Genomic DNA, 21,639 nt, shown 5'->3' on the forward strand with positions numbered 1-21,639 from the left:
TACTATTGACATACACAGAAATGAGAATTTCTTTTCTTTCAGAATGAGAATCAAACAATATATATTGTTTTCTTCTTTCAGAAATGAGAATCAAACAATATATTTCTTCTTTCAGAAATGAGAATCAAACAATATATATTGTTCTGCAACCTGCTTCATTCACAGGACATATCATAGACCTGTTTCCATGCTGTGACTTATTTTGAATGTTATTTTTAATGTTGACATTAAATTGTATTTTCTTTATATTATTTTAAAACATTTATATATTTTTATGTATCAGTATTTAACGTGTTGATAAAAAATATTGTGTCTCATAAAAAATATATATACACACAAATACAAAAATCTGTATACTCACTGCCATTAAGTAACTGTATAATCTCTTCTCAGTCTCATTTTCTTTCCTGTATCCAGAGGTAACTACCTTCCTGAATTTTATGTTGTAAGTTATCACTTATGATATTAAATGATACTTTCTTTTTTAAGTTTCTGTCAATGTCTGTATGCATACAGTATTGTTGTGAATATTCTTATATGTGATTCCTGCTACTTATGTGCAAGAGTTTCTTCTGAGTACGTTTCTGAGGTGGAATTTCTGGGTCATAGAAAATGTGCATGTTCAATATCATACTGTTTCTAGAGTGATCCAATTTACTCTATTTTAGAAGCCTATTTTAGTAGCATTGAATTATTTTTTAAAAAGTACATGATTCTAACATAGTTAATCATCAGACAATATATTAGCTTATAAAAATGTGATCTAGGGGCACCTGGGTGGCTCAGTCGGTTAAGCGTCCGACTTCGGCTCGGGTCATGATCTCACACTCCGTGAGTTCGAGCCCCACGTCGGGCTCTGTGCTGACAGCTCAGAGCCTGAAGCCTGTTTCGGATTCTGTGTCTCCCTCTCTCTCTGCCCCTCCCCTATTCATGCTCTGTCTCTCTCTGTCTCAAAAAAAAAAAAAAAAAAAAAAAAAATGTGATCTATAGGAAACCTCTCAGGAACACTACTAGAATTACCTGAATTGCTTTTTACTAACCAATTATAATTAAAACTTTGCAAATAATTTGCTAATGTTTTTATTATATTGCATATACAATGCGATGGTTCACATGTGCTATTTAACGTTATTCCAGAAGAACAACAATGAAGCATAATGTAATCTATTTGTATAGTTATGCTTTGTCCAGCAACATTACTTCATGATTGTTACATGCATGTATCTAGGACCACCCATTAGCTTCCTCAGGACTTTTTTTTTTCTTTTTTTTAAAATGTGGTTTTTGTCTACAACACTGCCCCCTCATGACCACAAGTGTTAGTACAGGTGTGAATGTGAGGTAGGTAGAGACAGTGAATAGCTGACAGATTTTATTTATTCAGTACAAATATTTTATTTGAAATGTGTTTAATTTTAAACATCTATGAAGTATGAATAATAGCAGAAATTAATTCTACCTTTTTACATTATTGTACTTGGGTTTCTTTTCCCCTAGAAATACTCAACTACCATTTATACTTGTATACAAATACTTGGTGTTAAAAAAAAAATTTTTTTTTTAAATTTATGTTTATTTATTTTTGAGAGAGAGAAAGAAAGAGTGCGAGCAGGGGAGGGACAGAGAGAGAGAGGGAGACACGGAATCAGTAGCAGGCTCCAGGCTGGGAGCTGTCAGCACGGAGCCCCACGAGGGGCTCCAACTCAGGGACCTGGAGATCATGACCGGAGCCAAAGTCAGTCGCCCAACCCACTGAGCCACCCAGGCACCCCCCCCCCCTTTTTTTAAAAATTTTTTAAAAATGTATTTATTTTTGAGATAGAGAGACAGAACAAATATTTGGTGTTTAACATCTTGTTTCTTTTATTATACTTATTTCTAAATTACATACTACAAAATATAAACAGGTTCTTGACTAGATCGTTCTTTTAGACCCCCTTATTTTGCCCTCCCTCATTAATTGTATCATTTTTTTACCTCATATTTCAACATTTATTTATTTTTGAGAGGCAGAGAGAGACAGCACAAGTGGGGTTGGGTCAGAGAGAGAATGAGACACAGAATCTGAAGCAGGCTCCGGGCTCTGGGCTGTCAGCACAGAGCCCCACGCGAACCCACAAACCGTGAGATCATGACCTCGGCCGAAGTCCGATGCTTAACCGACTGAGCCACCCAGGCGCCCCATTTTTTACCTCATATTTCAAAACATCAAAATTCCTTCTCCCCATCCTTCATCAGAACCATCTTTGGCAGATCTGGGAGAAATTAAACCAGGTGTGCCCCAAACCTGTTTTGGCACAATGTTTCTTACAAATGAAATCTGAAAATACTGAACTTCAAGGGCACAACTGAGCAAAGAGCAGCCGCACTCTTGCTTCTGGATAGAATTGTGTTGAGAGGTTCTGTAGCAGCCGGCAGAGAAGCCGTGACCACGTGTCCCCCTCCAACAATAGCGCCCCCTCTGCCTGAGTGACCACTTGGAAGGAGTCTGCAGAACTGTCCGCATCTGAGGTTTCAGGCTGTTTGTTCTAAGGTGGGACCTCACTGCCCAGCTCCCGCGGGTTGAGCCAAAGGTTAATGTTTGGAGGTGCTCACCCCTTATTTATTGTAGTCAACTTAAAAGTAGCTCGGCAAGTGACACCTAGAAGAAAATAAGATGACAAGGAAAAAAGAATGTAAAGACTCATTTTGTTACGATTTTTTATATTTTAGTTGCGAATATAAGTAGTTTTGCTTTTGGTATTACACGTTTTTGGTTTAAAAAAATTTTTTTTATGTTTGTTCATTTTTGAAAGACAGAGAGAGAGACAGAGAGAGAGACAGAGCACAAGCAGGGGTGGGGCGGAGAGAGAGGGGGACACAGAATCTGAAGCAGGCTCCAGGCTCTGAACTGTCAGCACGGAGCGGGACGCGGCGCTCGAACTCACGAACCGCGAGATCATGACCTGAGCTGAAGTCGGATGCTCAACCGACTGAGCCACCCAGGCGCCCCGATAATACATGTTTTTTAATTGAAATATAGTTGACTTATAATACGAATATAAGTCGTTACCGAAATTCTCTTGAGACCTACATTGCTACAAGAGCATAAGGTCAAACGCGGATTCAAAAAAGGTTCCGAAGGAGATTTCGTTAATTGCAAAATTAGCGCAGAGGTCCCCGGCTTCTCTCACAACCCTCCTCCCAAGCGCCGGCGGCGCGGAGGGCCCCGAAGGTAGCCTCTTGCCCCTCCCGCGCAAAGTGGAGGTGGCGAGGCTCGCGGCTCTGCGGAAAAACGTCCACCTCGCGCTGCAAGTCTAGGGCCGCAGGCGCTGAGCCCCCGCAGTGAGGAGGGGCGGGCTCAGGGAGCCCCTCCCAGGGGGCGGGGCCAAGGGCTTCTCCCCAGCACCGCTGTGCAGAGTCTGAATCTCCAGGGTCTCCAGTTTAGAAAAGCCTATGCAAAGCCTAGCAGAAGCCAAGGTGCTTATCATCAGATCTCTTATGATTGTTTGGTAAAAGCTGTGCGGGTCTGCACAGGTCGCCTCCCTCGGAGCTCGGCGACTGAACGTCGGAGCCGGCCCTCGGCCCCCCCTGCAGTCGGAAGGTTACAGCAGCGGGAGCCAGAGAGGCGGTGGCGGCGGCCCAGGAAGGAGCAGCAGCGCCCGGGTGAGTCTGGGCATGTGTTTATCTCTCCGTGTGCCCAACTTTATGATTTACCCGCCTTCCTTTTCCACATCCAGGGCCTCTGATTCTACGTGTGTTTTTCTTAATCGGCGTAGGTAAAATGGTTCATGGGATTTCAAGACTTTCTTTTCCTCAATTTACTTTTGAGTAGTTTTCCCTTGTTTTATGTCACTGTTACCAAACGGCATGAATGAATGATGCAATCCTGCATAGGAGAGTCATCAGTACAAGATTAGGAAAATCTCCGAAATTTAGTGTTGCAGTGTTTGACTTTGTCATTTTCTCTCCCATCAGAATTAGAATCTTAAGTAAGTACCTACCAGATACATGTTGTAAAGGTACAACTTCAAGCTGGGAATTAAATAATTCATTCATTCATTAAACTTGTTTACTATGTTTTCTTTATAAGTGACTTGCATATTGTAGTTACTCTTTAAATATTTGACTGACCGGTATTGGAATGAGGATCGGGGAAGAAAATGATAAAATGCAGATTTCTAGATTTTATTACATCTACCTGGTAGGTTTTCAATATAATAATAGTGCTATCACTTTCATGTTGCTGAAATAAAGTAGTCAGGACGTTTTAAGTTTTCAGATAATTTGATTCATGCCTAATAATTTTTAAAGTTAATGTTTTCTTGATATATAATTCAATGCAATAATATGCACCCCCTTTAAGTGTACATTTTGATTACTTTTGACAATTGCATACACACTTTTAATCACCAGCACAATATAACACTTCCGTCACCCCTGAAAATTTCCTAAAACCATTTTGCGGTCAGATCTCCCCACCCTTAGCCCTACTGACCTGATTTTTGTCATTGTAGCATTTGTTTGTATTTTCTAGTGTTTTGTATAAATGGAATTATATTCTTTTGTGTCCGGCTTCTTTTGGTATAAAAGGTTTTTTATATTTATCCCCATTTTTGGCATGCAGCACTAATTCCTTCCTTTTTGTTGCTGAGTAGCATTCCATCGTAAGGATATACCACAATTTGTTCATCCATTTATCTGTTGATGGACACTCTAGTTTGGGGCTTTCACGAATAAAGCGCTCTTTGATTGCTCTTGGATAAATCTCCAGGGTGGGATTGCTGAGTCTTATGGTAGGTATGTGTTTATTTTAAGAAACTGCCAAAATGTTTTCCAAAATGGTCGTACCATTTTCTATCCCTGCCAGCAGTGTATTAGAGAGTTCAGTTTTTCCAGGTCCTCACCAATACTTGGTGTGTGCAGTCTTTTTTGTTTTAGTCATTTGCCTTTTGAGTTTATCTGCATACCTTCTTTTTTGGAATGTCTATTCAAATATTTTGTTCATATTTTATTATAAGTTTTTCATGTTATTACTGTGTTGTAAGAGTTCTTTATTCTGGATACAAGTGCTTTGTCAAATATGTGTACTGTAAACATTTTCTCCCATTCTGTGGCTTGCCTTTTCCTTTTCTTTCTTTTTTTTTTTTTTCTATCATGAAAAAGCTTTTGAAGAGCTTTAATCTTGATGAAGTTCATTCTATCACGTTTTCCTTTCATTATTCATGTTTTTGAGTGTTAAGAAAGTTTTGCCTACCTCAAAGCTGTTGTGTTAGCTATGTATTGCTGTATAACAAATTACCCCCAAACTTGGGAGCTTAAAACAACAAATATTTATTTTCTCAGTTTCTGGGGGTTAAAATTCTGGGAGCAGCTTAGCTGGGTGGTTCTGGTTTAGGATTTTTTAAGCGGTCACAGTTGGCCAAGGTGAACTCACCTAATGGTGTATTGGAGAAGATCTGCTTCCTAGCCCGCTCACATAGTTGTTGGCAGGATTCAGTTCCTTGAGGGTTGTCGGACTGAGGGCCTCAGTTCCTTTCTGGCTGTTTGCTGGGGGCCCCTTAAGTTCTGCCACACAGGCCTCACCATAGGCCCCCACCAATGTGGCAGCTGTCTTTCCTTAGAGTAAGGGAGAGGCTGGGGCATGATGGAAGCCACATTCATTTTCGTTTTTGAAATTAACTAAAAAACTTGGATGAGAGAAAGGGTACACAACGTTTTTTGAGTTCAGTAAGGACTGTATTTTGAGCCTTCTGTGTTTTGAGCCTTCCCTTTCAATCTCTTTGCTTTTTCTTGACTCATCTTATTTCTTTTATCTTTTTTTTCTTCTGAGATTTAGCATTGTTGTCTACTTTTTAAAAAATGATGAGGTTATTTTTTTAATGTTTATTTATTTTGAGAGAGAGTGTGTGCAAGCGTGTGCGCATGAGAATGGGGGAGGGGCAGAGAGAGAGACAGTGCAGAACCTGACTCGGGGGCTCCATCCTACAAACTGAGATCATGACCGGAGCCAAAATCGAGAGTCGGATGCTCAACCGAGATACTTCTATTTACAGTTTTGATTATGAGGATTTTAATTCAAAATTGCTGACTTTGTTCCCTTGTTATTGGGCAGCCAGACTCTTCTGTGACTGTTCTTGGAATATTGGAGACTTTGTCTCTTCGTTTTGAAGACAGCTGGGTCTGTTTTGTAGTCTGTTAATGTACCTAAGTCAGCTTCCCTGTCTTTGCATTTTGTTCTCTCAGTAGATCCTCTTTTCTTCCCTTGCCTCTGTGTTCTGCTGATCTGGTGTAGGTGATTTCCTGTCAGACCTGAAGCTTTTGCAGAATCAAAGCCAGAGAAAAGTGTGTGTACTCCTCTGCAGTCCTGAAAGGAGGCAGAAGTCCAGGGTCTTGCAAGGGAAGCAGTCTTAGGGAACTTTGCATCTGACCTGTCTTTGTACCAGTCCTACCAGCTGGGAGAGTGAAGCTAGACAGTTTCTTTCTTCTCTTGAGTCTGAACCTTGATGTTCATTTCCTTCTTCTTTCTTTCTAGGCTCTTGCTCTTGCAGAACTCCCAAGATCTCATAAAGAAATTTGTAGTCAAAACTTTATGCTGCATTTTTATTCAGTAAAGAAGCAGGAAGAGAAGAGTGTCATTTCCTAGGAATCCAGCACTGGAGAAACGTGAGTCTGATTTGTTTTTTGTTGCTGTTAATTTGTTTATCAGTGATCAGTTTCCTCTTCACCGGAATAAAATTGTGCACTGTAATGTATGTGGGGTACATAAAATCTCAGGTTCCCCAGAACAGCAGTTCCTTTTTTTTTTTTTTTTTTTTAATCATAAATGCATTGGCCAGAAACCCTAGGCTTAGTTACTGGAGGACCTTTGACTCTTCACTGATCCAGAAGCTTCTCAGGCTCCATTGGTGCATTGTTGCAGTGCCCAGAGGGCCTGAAACAGACTCACCCCTCTTACCAAAAGTGACATCCATTTAAGCCTAGTAAGTTTTGTTCTCTTGGATGTGCTTGACCTCCGTAACCTCTGTACCAACTTGTATTTGTTCTTACACAAGTGAAGGTAAGAGGTCAATCCTAACAAAAGAGTAAGTTGGTGAAGGTGATCTTGGGTGCCTCTCATGGGATACATAGATGAAGAAGTTCAAACAGAGTTTTTGTGGAGAGGTTTTTCCCTCTTATCCAAAATCAGAGCTCCTAAGGCTGGCCCTGAAGGAAAACATACTTTTGTACTTTTGGAGCTGGGGGTGAGAAGGGGTTGTCAGCAGAGGCTTCTTTACCATTGGCCCCATGTTTCCCCAAGATGGACCAGCTGGGGGTCAGGCGGACAGGAGACCTGTTCTGACCCGCAGAAGGGCAGTGGTTCATTGCTCAGGACTGGGCCTGGGAGCTGCCATGTCAAAGCACATACCCTTCTGCTAGGATTTCTTCCACCTCCAGCCCTGTTCCCCTCCCCACAAAGGCCAGATGTGAGGGATCCAGAGTTCATTCTCTAGCAATGATTTTTTTGTGTGTAAAATTCTAATGTACACAATTTACTTTGAAGCACCTTAACTTAGCAGATTTTTCCTCCCTCTAGCTATGAGAAATTTGAATAAGTGTGAATTGTGAGCCACTCCTGGTGGAGACCATGAAAAAACAGGCAGCCAGAAGTGAACAAGGAGGCAGGGCATTTTACAGTGCTGGCCATTTGTTCTAAGGTCTAAGTAGGGAGCCAAATCTGTGTAATCCTAGGGGTTGGAGGGCATATCCCCTGACATGAGCATTCTGTGGGGCAAAGTTAAGGTTATATAATCCAGCTGTGTCTTCTAGGGAGGGCGTGGAGAAAGAATCAGCCTTCCAAGTAAATTCAATGTGACTTTTGTCTCAAACATCCTATTTTCTTTGTCTTTGGTACACAGTACAATCCAGGAAGCAGTTTTCGGCGCTTCTGAGTCATAAGTCAGGACTAGTGTTCATCTGGGGATATGGAAATCAGTCCTTACTTTATTTGAGGAAATGTGTGTTTCCTTTCATATCTGAGGCTGATGGTCTAGAGGCTGAAGCTATTGCTATTATCAGTGGTCAAGAAGAGGCTCAAGTCACTGACTTTTCAAACACGAACAATAATGATTTGTCTGATCATCTCAGTGAGACTGGTAGCCTCTTGAACATGGTGCCCATTGTGTACTTCTCAGGTCATAGGCTTAGGCACAGGGTGGCAGTGTGGACTGGCTTTGGTCGTACAGGTTTTGAGCCTTCAGGAGCCAGTCAGTCATTCTCAGCAGTATTGCCTGTTCTTAGTGACATTGTACTGCCTCATGCACAGTCTTAAAAGGTTCTTTGGCCTGTCCCATTTATCTCCTTTTAGCTCTTCTTATGTTATTTGTCTGTTCCTCGCTTTCCCTCCATTTGCATGTGATTGGTTCTCTTATGCTCGGTGGGATTGCATTGCATTAACTACCACTCCTCTGCTGATAGACTTCTGTCTTCTAGGCTTGTATAATGAGCCTGCCTAGCCATGTAATATGAATTGCATCGATTCCCTCTGGACAAGAGCCAAATGAGTGGTTACTGAGCCACAGAGAGAGTAGGATATGAAGCTCCTTGATGTTCCCGGGTTGGTGGAAATTTGATGATTTATGAAACCTGTTTCTATCTACTGGCCTCCCAAAGAATGTGCAGACTTTCTTCTTTCACTGTTAATGAATCATTACCCATTGTGTTGTCCAGCTAGCAGAACTTTGGTCTGAATTCTTGATGAAAATCTCTGACATTTCCTGAATCCACATAGGTTCTTATCAAATGTTTAACCTTACTTAGTTCTGCTTAATTTCTCTGCTTCTCAATTTATCCACCTCTTATTTATTCACCACCTTTTATGTTGTTTCTGTGCATTTGAGATCCAAGTTTTAGTTTTTTTAGCCATCACTTGGGAGCTGTGTGACCTTGGGTAAAGCATTTAAGTATCTTACACCTCTAGTTGTTAATTTGTGAAATGGACACATTAATATCGTTCTTGCAGAAAGGCATGGGATCTGACCCAGATGATGGCTTTGAGGTTTCTTCCAGCTTCAGAATATACAATGTCCATTCTGTTCTATTGGTTAGAGTATAGTCATCATTGCTGGTTAAGGATTTTGATTTGATTTGATTTGATTTGATTTAATTTTTATAAAGTTTTTATTTACTTTAAGAGAGTGAGAATGGGGGAGGGGCACAGGGAGAGGGAGAAAGAATCCCAAGCAGGCTCCGTATTGTCAGGACAGAGCCCGATGCGGGGCTCAAATTCATGAACTTGGAGATTATGACCTGAGCCAAAATCAAGAGCTGGACGCGGGGCACCTGGGTGGCTCAGTTGGTTAAGCGTCGGACTTTGGCTCAGGTCATGATCTTGCGGTTTGTGAGTTCGAGCCCCGCATTGGGCTCTGTGCTGACAACTCAGAGCCTGGAGCCTGCTTTGGATTCTGTGTCCCCCTCTTTCTCCGTCCCATCCCTGCTTGTGCTTTGTCTCTGTCTCTCAATAATAAGAGACAAACGTTTAAAAAAATTATAAAAAAAAAAAAAAAGAGCTGGATGCTCAACTAACTGAGCTACCCAGGTGCCCCTAATTTAATTTTTTTAAGTTTATTTATTTATTTTGAGAGAGAGAGAGAGAGAGATTGAGCAAGCATGAGCAGGGGAGAAGCAGAGAGAGAAAGAGAAAGGAGAAAGAGAATCCCAAGCAAGCTCTGTGTTGTCAGTGCAGAATATGACTTAGGGCTTGATCTCACGAACCGTGGATCATGATCTGAGCCAAAATCAAGAGTCAGACACATAACTGACAGAGCCACCCAGTCACCTCAAGGATTTTAATTTTAGGCTGATAGCACTCTAAGTTGGGATAGTTTTATTGAGGATAATAATCTACTCAATTCTTGCTGAGTACTCAATAACTTCTTAGATTCAACTCTATTTAATTCATGAAATATTTATTTTACACCTGGTGTGTCCTGGAAACAGAGATGAAAGATAATTCAGTCAAGGTCCTTACCCTGAAGGAACTCCCATCCTAGGAGAGAAATGGGAGTGACTAATTAATTAATTCTCTGAAGGAATAGGAAGGAGATAGTGTAGTACAGGGAAGGTTATTTAATCTGCATCTTGAATAATAAAGAGGAATTTGCCCACTGGACATGAGGACTTAGGTGATTTCAGACAGAGGGATTGGCATTTGCAAAGGCATAGAGGTTTAAAAAACTGACATTTAAGGAACAAGACATCTTCTGTATACCTTGAGCATAAGTTGTGTGTATATGTTTGTGTGTGTATGTATTTCTTGGGAGAGAAAAGCAATGGGGGATAGATTGGTGAAATAGATAGGATCCAAATCATGAAGGGCATAAATTAATTGAATAAGAGAGACATTAGGTTAATTTATATGCTAATTATGGGGACTGGATTAGCAAGGGCATCATTAGGTCTGATTTGATTAAGTCTTAACTTGATTTGATTCTAGATTCCTCAGAAGCCAAACCTGGGTACAGTCAGGTACAGTAGTATATTTAAAGTTAAAATGTAATAGCCATGTTAAAAAAAAGACTTTACCTTTTAGAAATATACACTGAAATATTTTGGATGAAATGATATGATGTGCTTTGAGATAATGAGGGAAGGTGGAAGTGTTTGGGCGTGATATTATGATTTATAATAAGAAACATATTTGCTCTTATCTTCATCTCTGGCTCCCAGCTCTTAAAACCCTTGGAATTTCCTGTGATGAGAGTGATAAAGGTGTTTCTTCTTATGTTAGTGAGGTGACTTTTAGTCTGGTATTTCTTCCTGTGTTAATGAGGTGAATTTTGGACCTCACCTAAGGATGGGGCTATTTGCTATCAGAGCCAACCTTGGTGACTGGAGAGTTGGAACTTTGAGTCCCACCCTCCTGACCTCCAAGGAGGGGAGAAGGGCTGGTGATCTAGCTCAGTCATCAATGGCCAATGATTTAATCAGTCATGACTTCACAACAAATAAAAACACAAAGGGTGGAGTTTTGAAAGCTTCTGGGTTGGGTTGGTGAACACATGGAGATGCAGGGAGAATGGGATGTTCAGAGAGGGCATGGAAGCTCTGTGCTTCTTCCCACAAACCCTGTCCTGTGCATCGCTTCCATCTGAGTTCTACCCTTTTATAATACACTGGTGAGCTAGTGAATAAAATACTTCTCTGAGTTCTCTGAGCCACTGTAGCAAATTAATCAAACCCAAAGAGGGGATTGTTGGAACCTCCAGTGTGTAGCAGTTGGTCAGAAGCATGGGTGACAACCTGTACTTGGCATTGGGGTCTTAAGTGTGTGTGTGTGTGTGTGTGTGTGTGTGTGTGGTGGGGAAGGTTCAGTCTTATGGGACTGAACCTATGGGATTTGACGCTATCTGTGGGATAAAGTCAGAATAGAGTTGAATTATAGGAGGCACCATGCTGGTGTCTAAGAATTGCTTCAATGTGTGGGAATGCACCCATGTTGGAATTGGGGTACAGAACCCTTGTTAGTGGGGTTGTTGATGAGGCATGATTTGCTATGATTGTTGAGGCAGGATGATGCATACATGGAATTCATGTATTCATTTTCTCTATTTTTGTATTTGTTTGACATTCTGCACAATAAAAAGTTAAATAGTTGCGGGTATGTAATTCACAATTATATCATTTCATTTATTTATTCAACCTTCAGAAATTAATTGAGCATCTACTCAAAAGAGGCCTAAATTGGGGTCTTAGAAAATTTTCGATCTTAGTATAAAGAGCTTGCAATTCAGGAGTGGAGGTGACAGGCACATAAGTAAGTCTAAGATAAGTAGGAATATTATGAATTTCATATATTGAAAACAGGTCTACATTAAGTACTGTGGAAATTCTGGAGAGAAATCTTTTCCAGCCCGGAGGAATCTGGGAAGACCCTATAGTGAAGATGGCATTGAGCATTATTTCTTCACTTAATTCAACAAATATTATTAAGCCCTACTATAGGTACTGTAGGTACTGTTCTCAGTCCTAAGGATCCAGTAGTGAACGAAGCTGATAAAGAGCCTATTCTTATGAAATTTACATACTAATGAGGACAGATAGACAATACATAATAAACATAATAAGTACATTTTTTAAAGTTTATTTTGAGAGAGAGAAAGAGAGAAGTGGGGGAGGGGCAGAGAGCGGGGGGACAGAGGATATGAAGTGGGCTCTGTGCTGACAGCGAAGAACCCCTTGTGAGGCTCAAACTCATGAACTGTGAGATCATGACCTGAGCTGAAGTCGGATGCTTAACCAACTGAGCCACCCAGATGCCTCATGAGTACATTTTATCATATGTTAGTAGATGATAGATGTTACAGAAAAAAGAAAACATAAGGCATAGTGAGGGAGATTAGTAAGGTTGGGTTAAGGATAAGGAGAGGAGGTTGCAGTGATAAACAGGTGGTCAAGGGTTGGCTTATGGAAGAAGGTGATATTTGGGCAAACGCTTTTTTAAAAAAATTTTTTAAAAAATGTTTATTCATTTTTGAGAGACAGAGAGAGAAAGAGAGTGCGAGCAGGGGAGTGGCAGAGAGAGAGTGGGACACAGAATCCAAAGAAGGCTCTAAGCTCTGAGCTGTCAGCACAGAGCCCGATGCAGGGCTTGAACCCATAACTGTGAGATCATGATCTGAGCCAAAGTTGGATGCCTAACTGACTGAGTCACCCAGGTGCCCCCACTCTTTTTTTTTTCAATGTTTATTTATTTTTGAAAGAGAGACAGACAGGGACAGAGTGCGAGCAGGGGAGGGGCAGAGAGAGAGGGAGACAGAATCCGAAGCAGGCTTCAGGCTCTGAGCTGTCACCACAGAGCCCGATGTGGGGCTCGAACTCAGACTGTGAGATCATGACCTGAGCCAAAGTCAGACACTTAACCGACTGAGCCACCCAGGTGCCCCTGGGCAATCACTTTTTTTTAAAGAGTCATTATTTTTTACTCTTGATAAGAGACTTGGCCAAGTGAGTATCTGAGTGAAGAGCATTCCCACCAAGGGCACATCTGGAGCAAAGGCCCTGAGTAGGAAACCTGCCTCGTGTATTTCCAGAGCAGCAAGAGGACTGGTGTGGTTGGGGCAGAGTGAGCAAGGGGGAGGAGTAGGAAGTGAAGTCAGAGATGTAAATGGGGGGGAGGCAGCGGTGGTGGTAGTGGTGCCAGGATGGGGGGCCGACCTTATAGGTGATTGTAAGAACTTTGGCTTTTACTCTTAATAAAATGAGGAGCCATTGAAGGAATTTGAGCTAGAAGTAAGTGTGACATAATTTGGTTTATAGCTTACAATGATTACTTTGGCTGTTATGTTAAGAACAAAAAACTGGGACGGGAGACCTTTTAGGAGGCTATTGGTGCAGTCTTGGCAAGAAAAATTTGTAACTCAGGCTAGACCGATAGCAGTGGATAGAGTGAGAAGTGGTCAGATTTTGGTTAGACTTTCAAGGTGAAACCAACATAGTTTCTTGAATGATGAGATATGGGTTTTGAGAGAAAAAAAATGTCGAGGGTGACTGAAAAATGGAGTTGCCATCAGGGGAGAGAAGGAAGGTGCAAGAATAGCCGTTTTGGGGAGACAAGAAGATCAGGAGTTCAGTTTTAGACATGTTTACCAGACACCTGAATGAGGTCAGGAAGGTGGTTGGTGTTTAGAGTTTGGGAGAGAGGCCTGGGGTCCAGGTGTATATTTGGAAGTTACTGTCATAGAGATGACATTTAAAGCCACAAGCCTGGATGAATTCATTGAGGGAGTGGGTGGGTTAGAGAAGACCAGGGGTGGACCATGGGTTGTTGCATCAGTAAGAGAACGGAAGAGAAGCAACCAGCAAAGGAGCCCAGTTCACAGGGGGGATGATATGTGAACCTGGGAAGTCAGTCCTCTGAGGTGAGGGATCTGCTTGAATAGGAGCATGATGATGGTAGAAAAAGAGATTATAGATAATTAATAGCATACATGTTTAGTATTCATGTATTTTTAAGTTTCCTGTTTAATGGAAACTTCATTCACATCGAGGCTGGTGTTAGTTTAGTTTAATACTCTACTGTCTTACTGGAATCATTAATTTGCCTTCTCTTTCCCCTTCTTACTGGGTCTCCAGTGAAACTCCTGTTTCCTGTTTGGTGCACTAGTTTGTAAGGGTTCCAAACGGGCTGGCTCTAGTTTGCCAGCCCTTGGCTGAAAAGATTTTTTCCCCCGCAGGTCACCTTTGACCTGGATCATTCTTACAGATGCATTGGGTTAGAAATCAGTTATGAAGTAGGTTGGCCAGTTCCTTTGAGTCTGTTTTTAGCCGGCATCTATTCTAAATATAGGTTATTTGCATCATCTGTGTGGCCTAGTACATGACATATTTGATGGGAGATTGGTCTAGGTGACCTCTAGGATCCCCTTCACCTTCAAGATTCCAGTCCAGTGATTTTCTTAAAAAGTAAAAAACCTGCAAAATTCCTTTTGAAACTCTGTCCCCCATAGATTCTGCAGCACAGTGGTCCTCGGGGCTCTTCCTGTGAGTGAGTCTTGATCTCTTTTCATTTTCCTTCCCAGGCTCCTGATCTAACCTTTTCTGTTCCTTGTGGGCTCTGTCCTCAGCCCTCTTCTTTTCTCCTGCTCTCCACTCTCTGGTGACTTTCATCAGGCCATGCCCTCACTTCCCACCTCTACTCTGGTGACTAACCGATGTGTAGTTTAGCTCTGACCTCTCTGTGGAGGCAAAGGCCTTTCAAGGTTTTCCATTACCTAGATGTTAAAATCCAAACTCCTTAGCCTGGCTCAGGGCCCTCCTTTGTGCACCACCTGGTAGCTGGACTCCATTGGGAGGCTTCCAGTATGTTATCCATCATCTTTTTTTTTTTTTTTTTTTGAGAGCGAGCTCATGCACGCGAACAGGGCAGAGGGGCAGAGAGAGAGAATCCCAAGCTGGGTGTGAAGCCTAATGCGGGACTTTATCCCACAACCTTGGGATCATGACCTGAGCTAAAATCAAGTGTCAACCAACACTCAACCGACTGAGCCACCCAGGCACCCCTATCCATCATTCTTTCTCCTTGCCTTTGCCCCTACTCTTCTCTCTACCATCATTACTTCCTCTTCTTGCCTCTATCTCCCTGCCCCCCATGCCCAGCACACACCAAGCTGATACCCTGCCCTTTGAGAACCTACTCAGGCCACTTACTCTTCATGATTCAGCTCCAATGACTATGTCCCTTGGAATCCATATAACATAGGCAAGGTTAAAAGCATTTTCTCTGTGTGCCCACAGTATCTTATGCACATTTCCACCTTAGCACTTGGCCTTATTGCTATAATTATTAGGGCAAAAAGAGTTGAATATGGTTGAACGTCAAATATATTTGTAAGTTGGTATTTCACTAGACTGAGTTCCTGGGAGAAGACTTTGGTCCCGCTCATTGAGACCTGACATTTAGAAGGTGCTTATTTTGTACTAAACAACAAATAAGTCTGTGTGAGTCCATGTTTATGAGAGATACACGGACTTTGATATGAATCAAAGTATATTGGCATAAATGGGCAAAATTGGATCTTTTTTATGATTATAAGCCTTTAAGTATATTTATTCTTTTTCTCTTGTAGGAGAACAATTCTTCCAAGGATGGTCTCCCATTCAGAGTTGAGGAAACTTTTCTGTTCAGCTGATGCAGTATGCTTTGATGTTGATAGCACAGTCATCAGAGAAGAAGGAATTGATGAGCTAGCCAAATTCTGTGGAGTTGAGGATGCTGTGTCAGAAATGTAGGAACAGTATTTATTCACTTTATGAGATGATAAAAAATTGCAAAAGAGAGTGACGTTTCAACAACATGTAGGACCAGAGCCACATTTCTCTGATTTTTAGTCCCTGGCTATAAATCATGGGCAGTTAAGCTGCTGCTTCCATCATTTACAACTGAATTCACTAGTGTACATTATCCAGTCATCCATTTATACAAATATTTATGGAAAAAGGAACGTTGCCCCTGACAAATAAATATGGGTGACATGCTCTTAGCTCGGTCAGAGGAACGATGACCATAACTAACCAAAGAAGATGACGGGGTGGGGGATCACCATGTGTCCAGTGCTTTGTGTCATGGTTGAAAGTGTGGCCTCCGTGGTTTGCTAGAAAGCTAGTTTTGGTTCAGAGTCTCTCAGTTTATGCCTGCAGTATTATTGCTGCCTACAGTCACCAGGTCACGGACCATTTCATGTTCAGCTGCATTTGATGTGAGACGTGGCTGCAAAATCTTAGTATGATTCTCAAGCAAACCTTCCATATGTTTATTCCCAGGCCTCGCTCTCACGGATCGTAGCATGCGTGTTGTATGGTGGAGCTCTAGGTAGCACCTTCCTCCTGGGTGGACTTTGGAGGAGCTGGGGAGGTTGGGCATGTAAACTCTGGGGACATCTGACTCGGCTGGCCTGACTGTTGGGTCTTCCTTCTAGGACACGGCGAGCCATGGGTGGGGCAGTGCCTTTCAAGGCTGCCCTCACAGAGCGCTTAGCGCTGATCCAGCCCTCCAGGGAACAGGTACAAAGGCTCATAGCAGAGCACCCCCCCCACCTGACTCCTGGCATAAGGTAAGAGGAGCCCCGGTCTGGGTTCTGTCAGCACCTGTGTTTGGGGGCATTTCCTCTTGAGGGTCTCTCACCATTGCTCTAGTGCTCCCTTCTGTCTCGTTCTTTCAGCCTGTGGTCTTGTCTGGCTGGTTGGCTCTGCCCACGTCTGCCCACATCTGCCCTTCCTTGCTCCCCAGGGAGAGCCTAAGCTTCCTCTCCATTTTGCGTTTCTAGGTTCATGGGCTGAGGAGACTTGTGGGATGGTTTCCTAAGCAGTCCAGCCCTACCTATTAATTTCTAAGTGCATTCAGAAAAACATTCATAAAACATTATAATTCACCAGGCGATATACCTTATGTGATGTATTTGGGCAGATGCATTTGGGAGAAAAATATGTTTTTTAGTTTTCTCCTCATGTTTCATGTTTTTTCTTTTATATAATCAGGGTCTGGTATATTTTATTTCTTTTTTGCAGGGAACTGGTAAGTCGCCTGCAAGAGCGAAATGTTCAGGTTTTCCTAATATCTGGTGGCTTTAGGAGCATTGTGGAGCACGTTGCTTCCAAGCTCAGTATCCCATCAACCAACGTATTTGCCAATAGGCTGAAATTCTACTTCAATGGTAAGACTTTAATGGTGTCATTTCCTTTTCTCATCAGTTTTAGTATCCAGTATCTTTTTTTTTTTTTTAAGGGTTTTTTGTTTGTTTAATACATCTGAAAAGAATGCACTTACAAAGAATTGAGACATGTGAAAGCATTGGTTCAACACTAATGAATCTACAAGAATTAGGATTTGGGGAAGGCGGAGAAGATTACCTAAACATTTTTAAAAATTGGGAACTGCAACCCAAATAAGCAGATAAAATCCCCATTAACACTTATGAAGAGTCTTCATAAGACTCCATGATTTTTTTTACTAAACTAGAGAGCTGTAAACTAGCTACTCTAGGGTTCCTCGTATGCAAAACAGAAGGGGATTCCCCTGACTGGTCCCCACGTTGTTAAATGTCCTCCCCACCCCCACCCGCACCCCCAGCTTCTTCATGAAGCAGGTCTGTCTCCATCCTCCAACTTGAAAGAGGATGTGCATCATTCCACAGACATCTGTCTTCTAGCACCACCCCTCACACTTCCTCCATCTACCAGGTCTCCGGCTGTGTTCTAGGAACACCGTATCATACGCCGTTAAGCTGGACATCTACGCTAAGCATGTAAGACAATGACTGACAGGGGAAAAAACGTTTTTTAATTACGTACTCAATCCATTTGGTGTATTTCAAAAGGTGCAATACTTTTCTTCATTTATCAGTGAACGAAGTTAGAAATTAACTTCAAAAAAAAAATCAGCAAATGACAAACAAATTTCCTTGAAAGTCACAGTCACATATAGAGTGCATCCTAGAAAAGAGGGGCAAGACAGGTTCCACCCGCTTTCATGAGTTTCATCAAGTACTAGACCTACTCAAGGGTGGAGAGAAAGGCAACTTTCAAAAAGGAGTGTGTTATTAAATGAGGCATTTACTATACTCCTTCCTAAGAGCACCAGGTGGGGGACAAGTGTTCTAAACTAGATCTAGGAAGTGGAATGTGGAGTCAGTCCATCCTCCTCCCTTAAGGGCTGTCCAATGGTTACTGAATTTAAAAAACATGACTAAATAAAAACAAACCCCACACACACTCCCCCCCCAAAAAAAGAAAAAAAACAAAAACAAAAAGAACAAAAACAAAAACAAAACCCCTAAATGTCCCAGATTATTCTCCAGAGTGGATGGAGCCCCGGGAGCAGCTTCAACAGCCCAAATTAGTCTGTTACAGAGTCATCACAAGCATGCCTTGCTTTTATTTTATTTTATTTTTTTTTTATTTTTTTTTTTATTTTTTTATTTTTTTTTATGCCTTGCTTTTAAACAAACAAACAAACAAAAAAAAAAACAAAAAAAATTTTTTTTTTGAAACGACAGAACAAAAACTAGTACTAACCGCTTTTCTGACAATACACAATTACTCAAATTAACTAGTACTGAGAGGGGGAAGGGGACCATACCTATGGGCCTTGTCTCACACGAGTGCATGCGGGTAGGTGCAGGGCATTTGTCATTATTGCAAAAACGAATTTTAATTTTTAATCTTTAGTTTGATTTAACATTGCTTTTAGTACGATGCTGACACCAGCTGTGCGGAAAGGGCTCTGGAGATGTTCATAGCAGCACACATCTGTGGGTCTTCTTCGGTTCTGGAGGCTCCAGGGCAGCCAGTATTGCTTTGTCAAATACATTCTTTAGGCCTTGCTGTGTGAGTGCAGAACACTCCACATACTTGAGCGCCTTCAGGTCACGGGCCAGCTTTTCAGCAGTCTCTGGAGTGATAGGCTTCTGTTTGTTCTTGGCAAGTTTCTCAATCTTAGAGGGGTCATCTCGGAGATCAATTTGGGTCCCAACAAGCAAGAAAGGAGTCTTCGGACAGTGGTGAGTTATCTCAGGCACCCACTTCTCCTTCACATTTTCAAATGAGGATGGAGAGACCACTGAAAAACAGACTAGAAATACATCTGTTTGTGGATAACTCAGTGGTCGTAATCTGTCATAATCCTCTTGCCCTGCAGTATCAAAAAGTCCAAGAGTATATGGCTCTCCACCAATCATAACTGTGACTGCATAGTTGTCAAAAACAGTCGGTACATACTCCGATGGAAATTTATTTGTTGTGTAGAATATCAGGAGACAGGTTTTACCAACGGCACCATCGCCCACAACAACACACTTAATTGTCTGCATTGCTGAAACAGTTTTGTATCCACTTTATTTTTTTTTTTTTTTTAACGTTTATTTATTTTTGAGACAGAGAGAGACAGAGCATGAACGGGGGAGGGTCTGAGAGAGAGGGAGACACAGAATCGGAAACAGGCTCCAGGCTCCGAGCCATCAGCCCAGAGCCTGACGCGGGGCTCGAACTCACGGACCGCGAGATCGTGACCTGGCTGAAGTCGGACGCTTAACCGACTGCGCCACCCAGGCGCCCCTGTATCCACTTTAAATATTTCAAATTTAATGGTGACCTCAGCTTCTCCGCCGGGGCCTAGTATCCAGTATCTTATGTAGTGTCTGTTGGGATGCAACTTAAGCAAGGTGGCATCAGAGTTAAATACTGAGGCAAAGGATACTCTTGACTGAGGTCTTTTGCTCCGTGTAAAACAGACTTGGGCCATCATCTCTCCTAGCTTTAGTGTCCATATAATCATCTATCTGTATATAAATGTCCATATCTGTATATATGTCCATCTATCTGTATATATAAGTGTCCATATAATCATCTATCTGTATATAAATGTCTGCACATTGATACCCACATGACTTACTCTGTCTCGCATTATATTTCAGTTTTATGAGAGCTCTCATGTATTCAAATCAATCATAGGCTAAGGAAGGAGAGTTTGCTAGTGAGTCACTGCACTGTCGCTGCCTTGATGGGAAGGGGCAGAGAGGGAGGGAGAGGCAGAGAGAATCTAAGCAGGCTCCAGCATGGGGCTCGATCTCAGAACCCTGAGATCATGACCTGGGACAAAATCAAGAGTTAGACGCTTAACTGACTGATCCACCGAGGCGCCCCTCTGTCGCTCCTTTGAAAGTGCCTCCTGGCCCTTCTGTGTGCCATCACAGCTGCCGCTGTAGTTTTCCATCATTGCATAATGTCTCTAGTTATGTCAAGGACTGGCTGACATCCTTAAAACCAAATAATATTAATTTAAAAATTTTAGATGTGTTAATAAAACATTTTGGATGGGTCTGAAGAGAGAGTGAGTGTGCTAATTACTGTAAGAAATAAAATTGATCAGATATAAGTTGGAATTGCTTCTTAGATGAAATTATATATTAACTTTTAAAAATTTTAATATATTATTTCATGATGTTCTGCCATGTCAGCAAGGTTTGAGAATTACAACTATGAAAGCTTAGAGGATAAAACTGATTTACCCCAAGGCATTAATGATTTAAAGGAGTTACCTCAACAAGAAGTATTTGCAAGTGAGAAGCAAAGTTGTTTATGTGGGGCTGTGGTGTAGAAATCCAGGCCGGGTCACTTCACTGAGGGCCATTTTTAGCTTTCTCAGTGACATTTAAGTGAGGGTATCATCTGTGCAAAAAGCTGGCCCTACTGATAGAATTCTGTGGATCATTAACACTGTTGTAACTGCTCTTTTAAGGTGAATATGCAGGTTTTGATGAGATGCAGCCAACAGCCGAATCTGGTGGGAAAGGAAAAGTTATTAAACTTTTAAAGGAAAAATTTCATTTTAAGAAAATTATCATGATTGGAGACGGAGCCACAGACATGGAAGCCTGTCCTCCTGCTGTAGGTATTAAGTGTACTAGTTTTCTCTGGTTGTGGTTCTGTTTTAAACAGCTGATTTAGAACTTGGTATGATTGCTTAGGTGAGATAAGAGAGAAGAACATCCAGGTGTCACTGTAAAACAACCAAAACAATTAAGACACCTTCAGTCTCAATATGTCAACTGACTTTTTGCAAACCTGAAAAAAAACCATCTAGAACTTTACCACCCTGTTCCTGTGGTATGGCTGCCACCTCTTAGCCCCAGTGTGTGCTCAAGGTTTGGCTTCGATTCCCCAAATAATACCACAAATAATAATTCAGATCTTATAACTGTAATCAAAATTTTACTGTCTTTTTATATTTGACGAACTATTTCCTCATATAGTATCTTCTCCTTTTTTTTTTTTTTTAATTTTTTTAATGTTTATTTATTTTTGAGACAGAGAGAGACAGAGCATGAACAGGGGAGGGTCAGAGAGAGAGGGAGACACAGAATCGGAAGCAGGCTCCAGGCTCCAAGCTGTCAGCACAGAGCCCGACACGGGGCTCGAACTCACGGACCGTGAGATCATGACCTGAGCCAAAGTCGGACGCTTAACCAACTGAGCCACCCAGGCGCCCCAAGTATCTTCTCCTTTTTACTGAGTAGGGAACTGAGGCTGGTGGAGGTTTGATAACGTGCCTGCATTAAAGCATTTTATTCTTCTGAATGAATGCTGTTTTCTGAGACTAGGAAACATGCTATACAGCAATGTGTCACT

The 21,639-nt window shown here is 41.8% G+C and overlaps 2 protein-coding genes across 10 annotated transcripts in view; one reads left to right on the plus strand and one right to left on the minus strand.

Moving 5' to 3' along the window:
- PSPH (phosphoserine phosphatase) overlaps nt 1-21,639 on the plus strand; it is a 54,960-nt gene that overhangs the window by 30,464 nt on the left and 2,857 nt on the right. For 2 of the 9 annotated variants that reach the window (XM_058711472.1, XM_058711473.1), the window contains exons 2-8: nt 3,517-3,645; nt 6,515-6,645; nt 8,452-8,575; nt 15,585-15,743; nt 16,434-16,568; nt 17,023-17,168; nt 20,750-20,898. In XM_058711472.1, coding sequence (XP_058567455.1) covers nt 8,553-8,575; nt 15,585-15,743; nt 16,434-16,568; nt 17,023-17,168; nt 20,750-20,898 — 612 coding nt within the window. In that variant the 5' untranslated portion in view covers nt 3,517-3,645; nt 6,515-6,645; nt 8,452-8,552. Of the gene's footprint in view, nt 1-3,208; nt 3,646-4,637; nt 4,776-6,514; nt 6,646-8,451; nt 8,576-15,584; nt 15,744-16,433; nt 16,569-17,022; nt 17,169-20,749; nt 20,903-21,639 lie in introns of those variants that run through there. The other 7 variants (XM_058711474.1, XM_058711480.1, XM_058711471.1 and 4 more) reach the window with 7 other exon arrangements.
- LOC131501402 (cell division control protein 42 homolog) lies at nt 18,458-19,350 on the minus strand. Its single transcript, XM_058711481.1, has one exon. It carries the CDS (start codon nt 19,320-19,322, stop codon nt 18,747-18,749), a length of 576 nt encoding a protein of 191 aa, XP_058567464.1. The 5' UTR covers nt 19,323-19,350; the 3' UTR covers nt 18,458-18,746.

The sequence above is a fragment of the Neofelis nebulosa genome, chromosome 18 (assembly GCF_028018385.1).
Source record: "Neofelis nebulosa isolate mNeoNeb1 chromosome 18, mNeoNeb1.pri, whole genome shotgun sequence".
Taxonomy (NCBI): Eukaryota; Metazoa; Chordata; class Mammalia; order Carnivora; family Felidae; genus Neofelis; species Neofelis nebulosa.

Excerpts from the sequence above, each read along its gene's own strand:
- LOC131501402 (XM_058711481.1), bottom strand. The coding sequence starts at position 19,322 with ATGCAGACAATTAAGTGTGTTGTTGTGGGCGATGGTGCCGTTGGTAAA.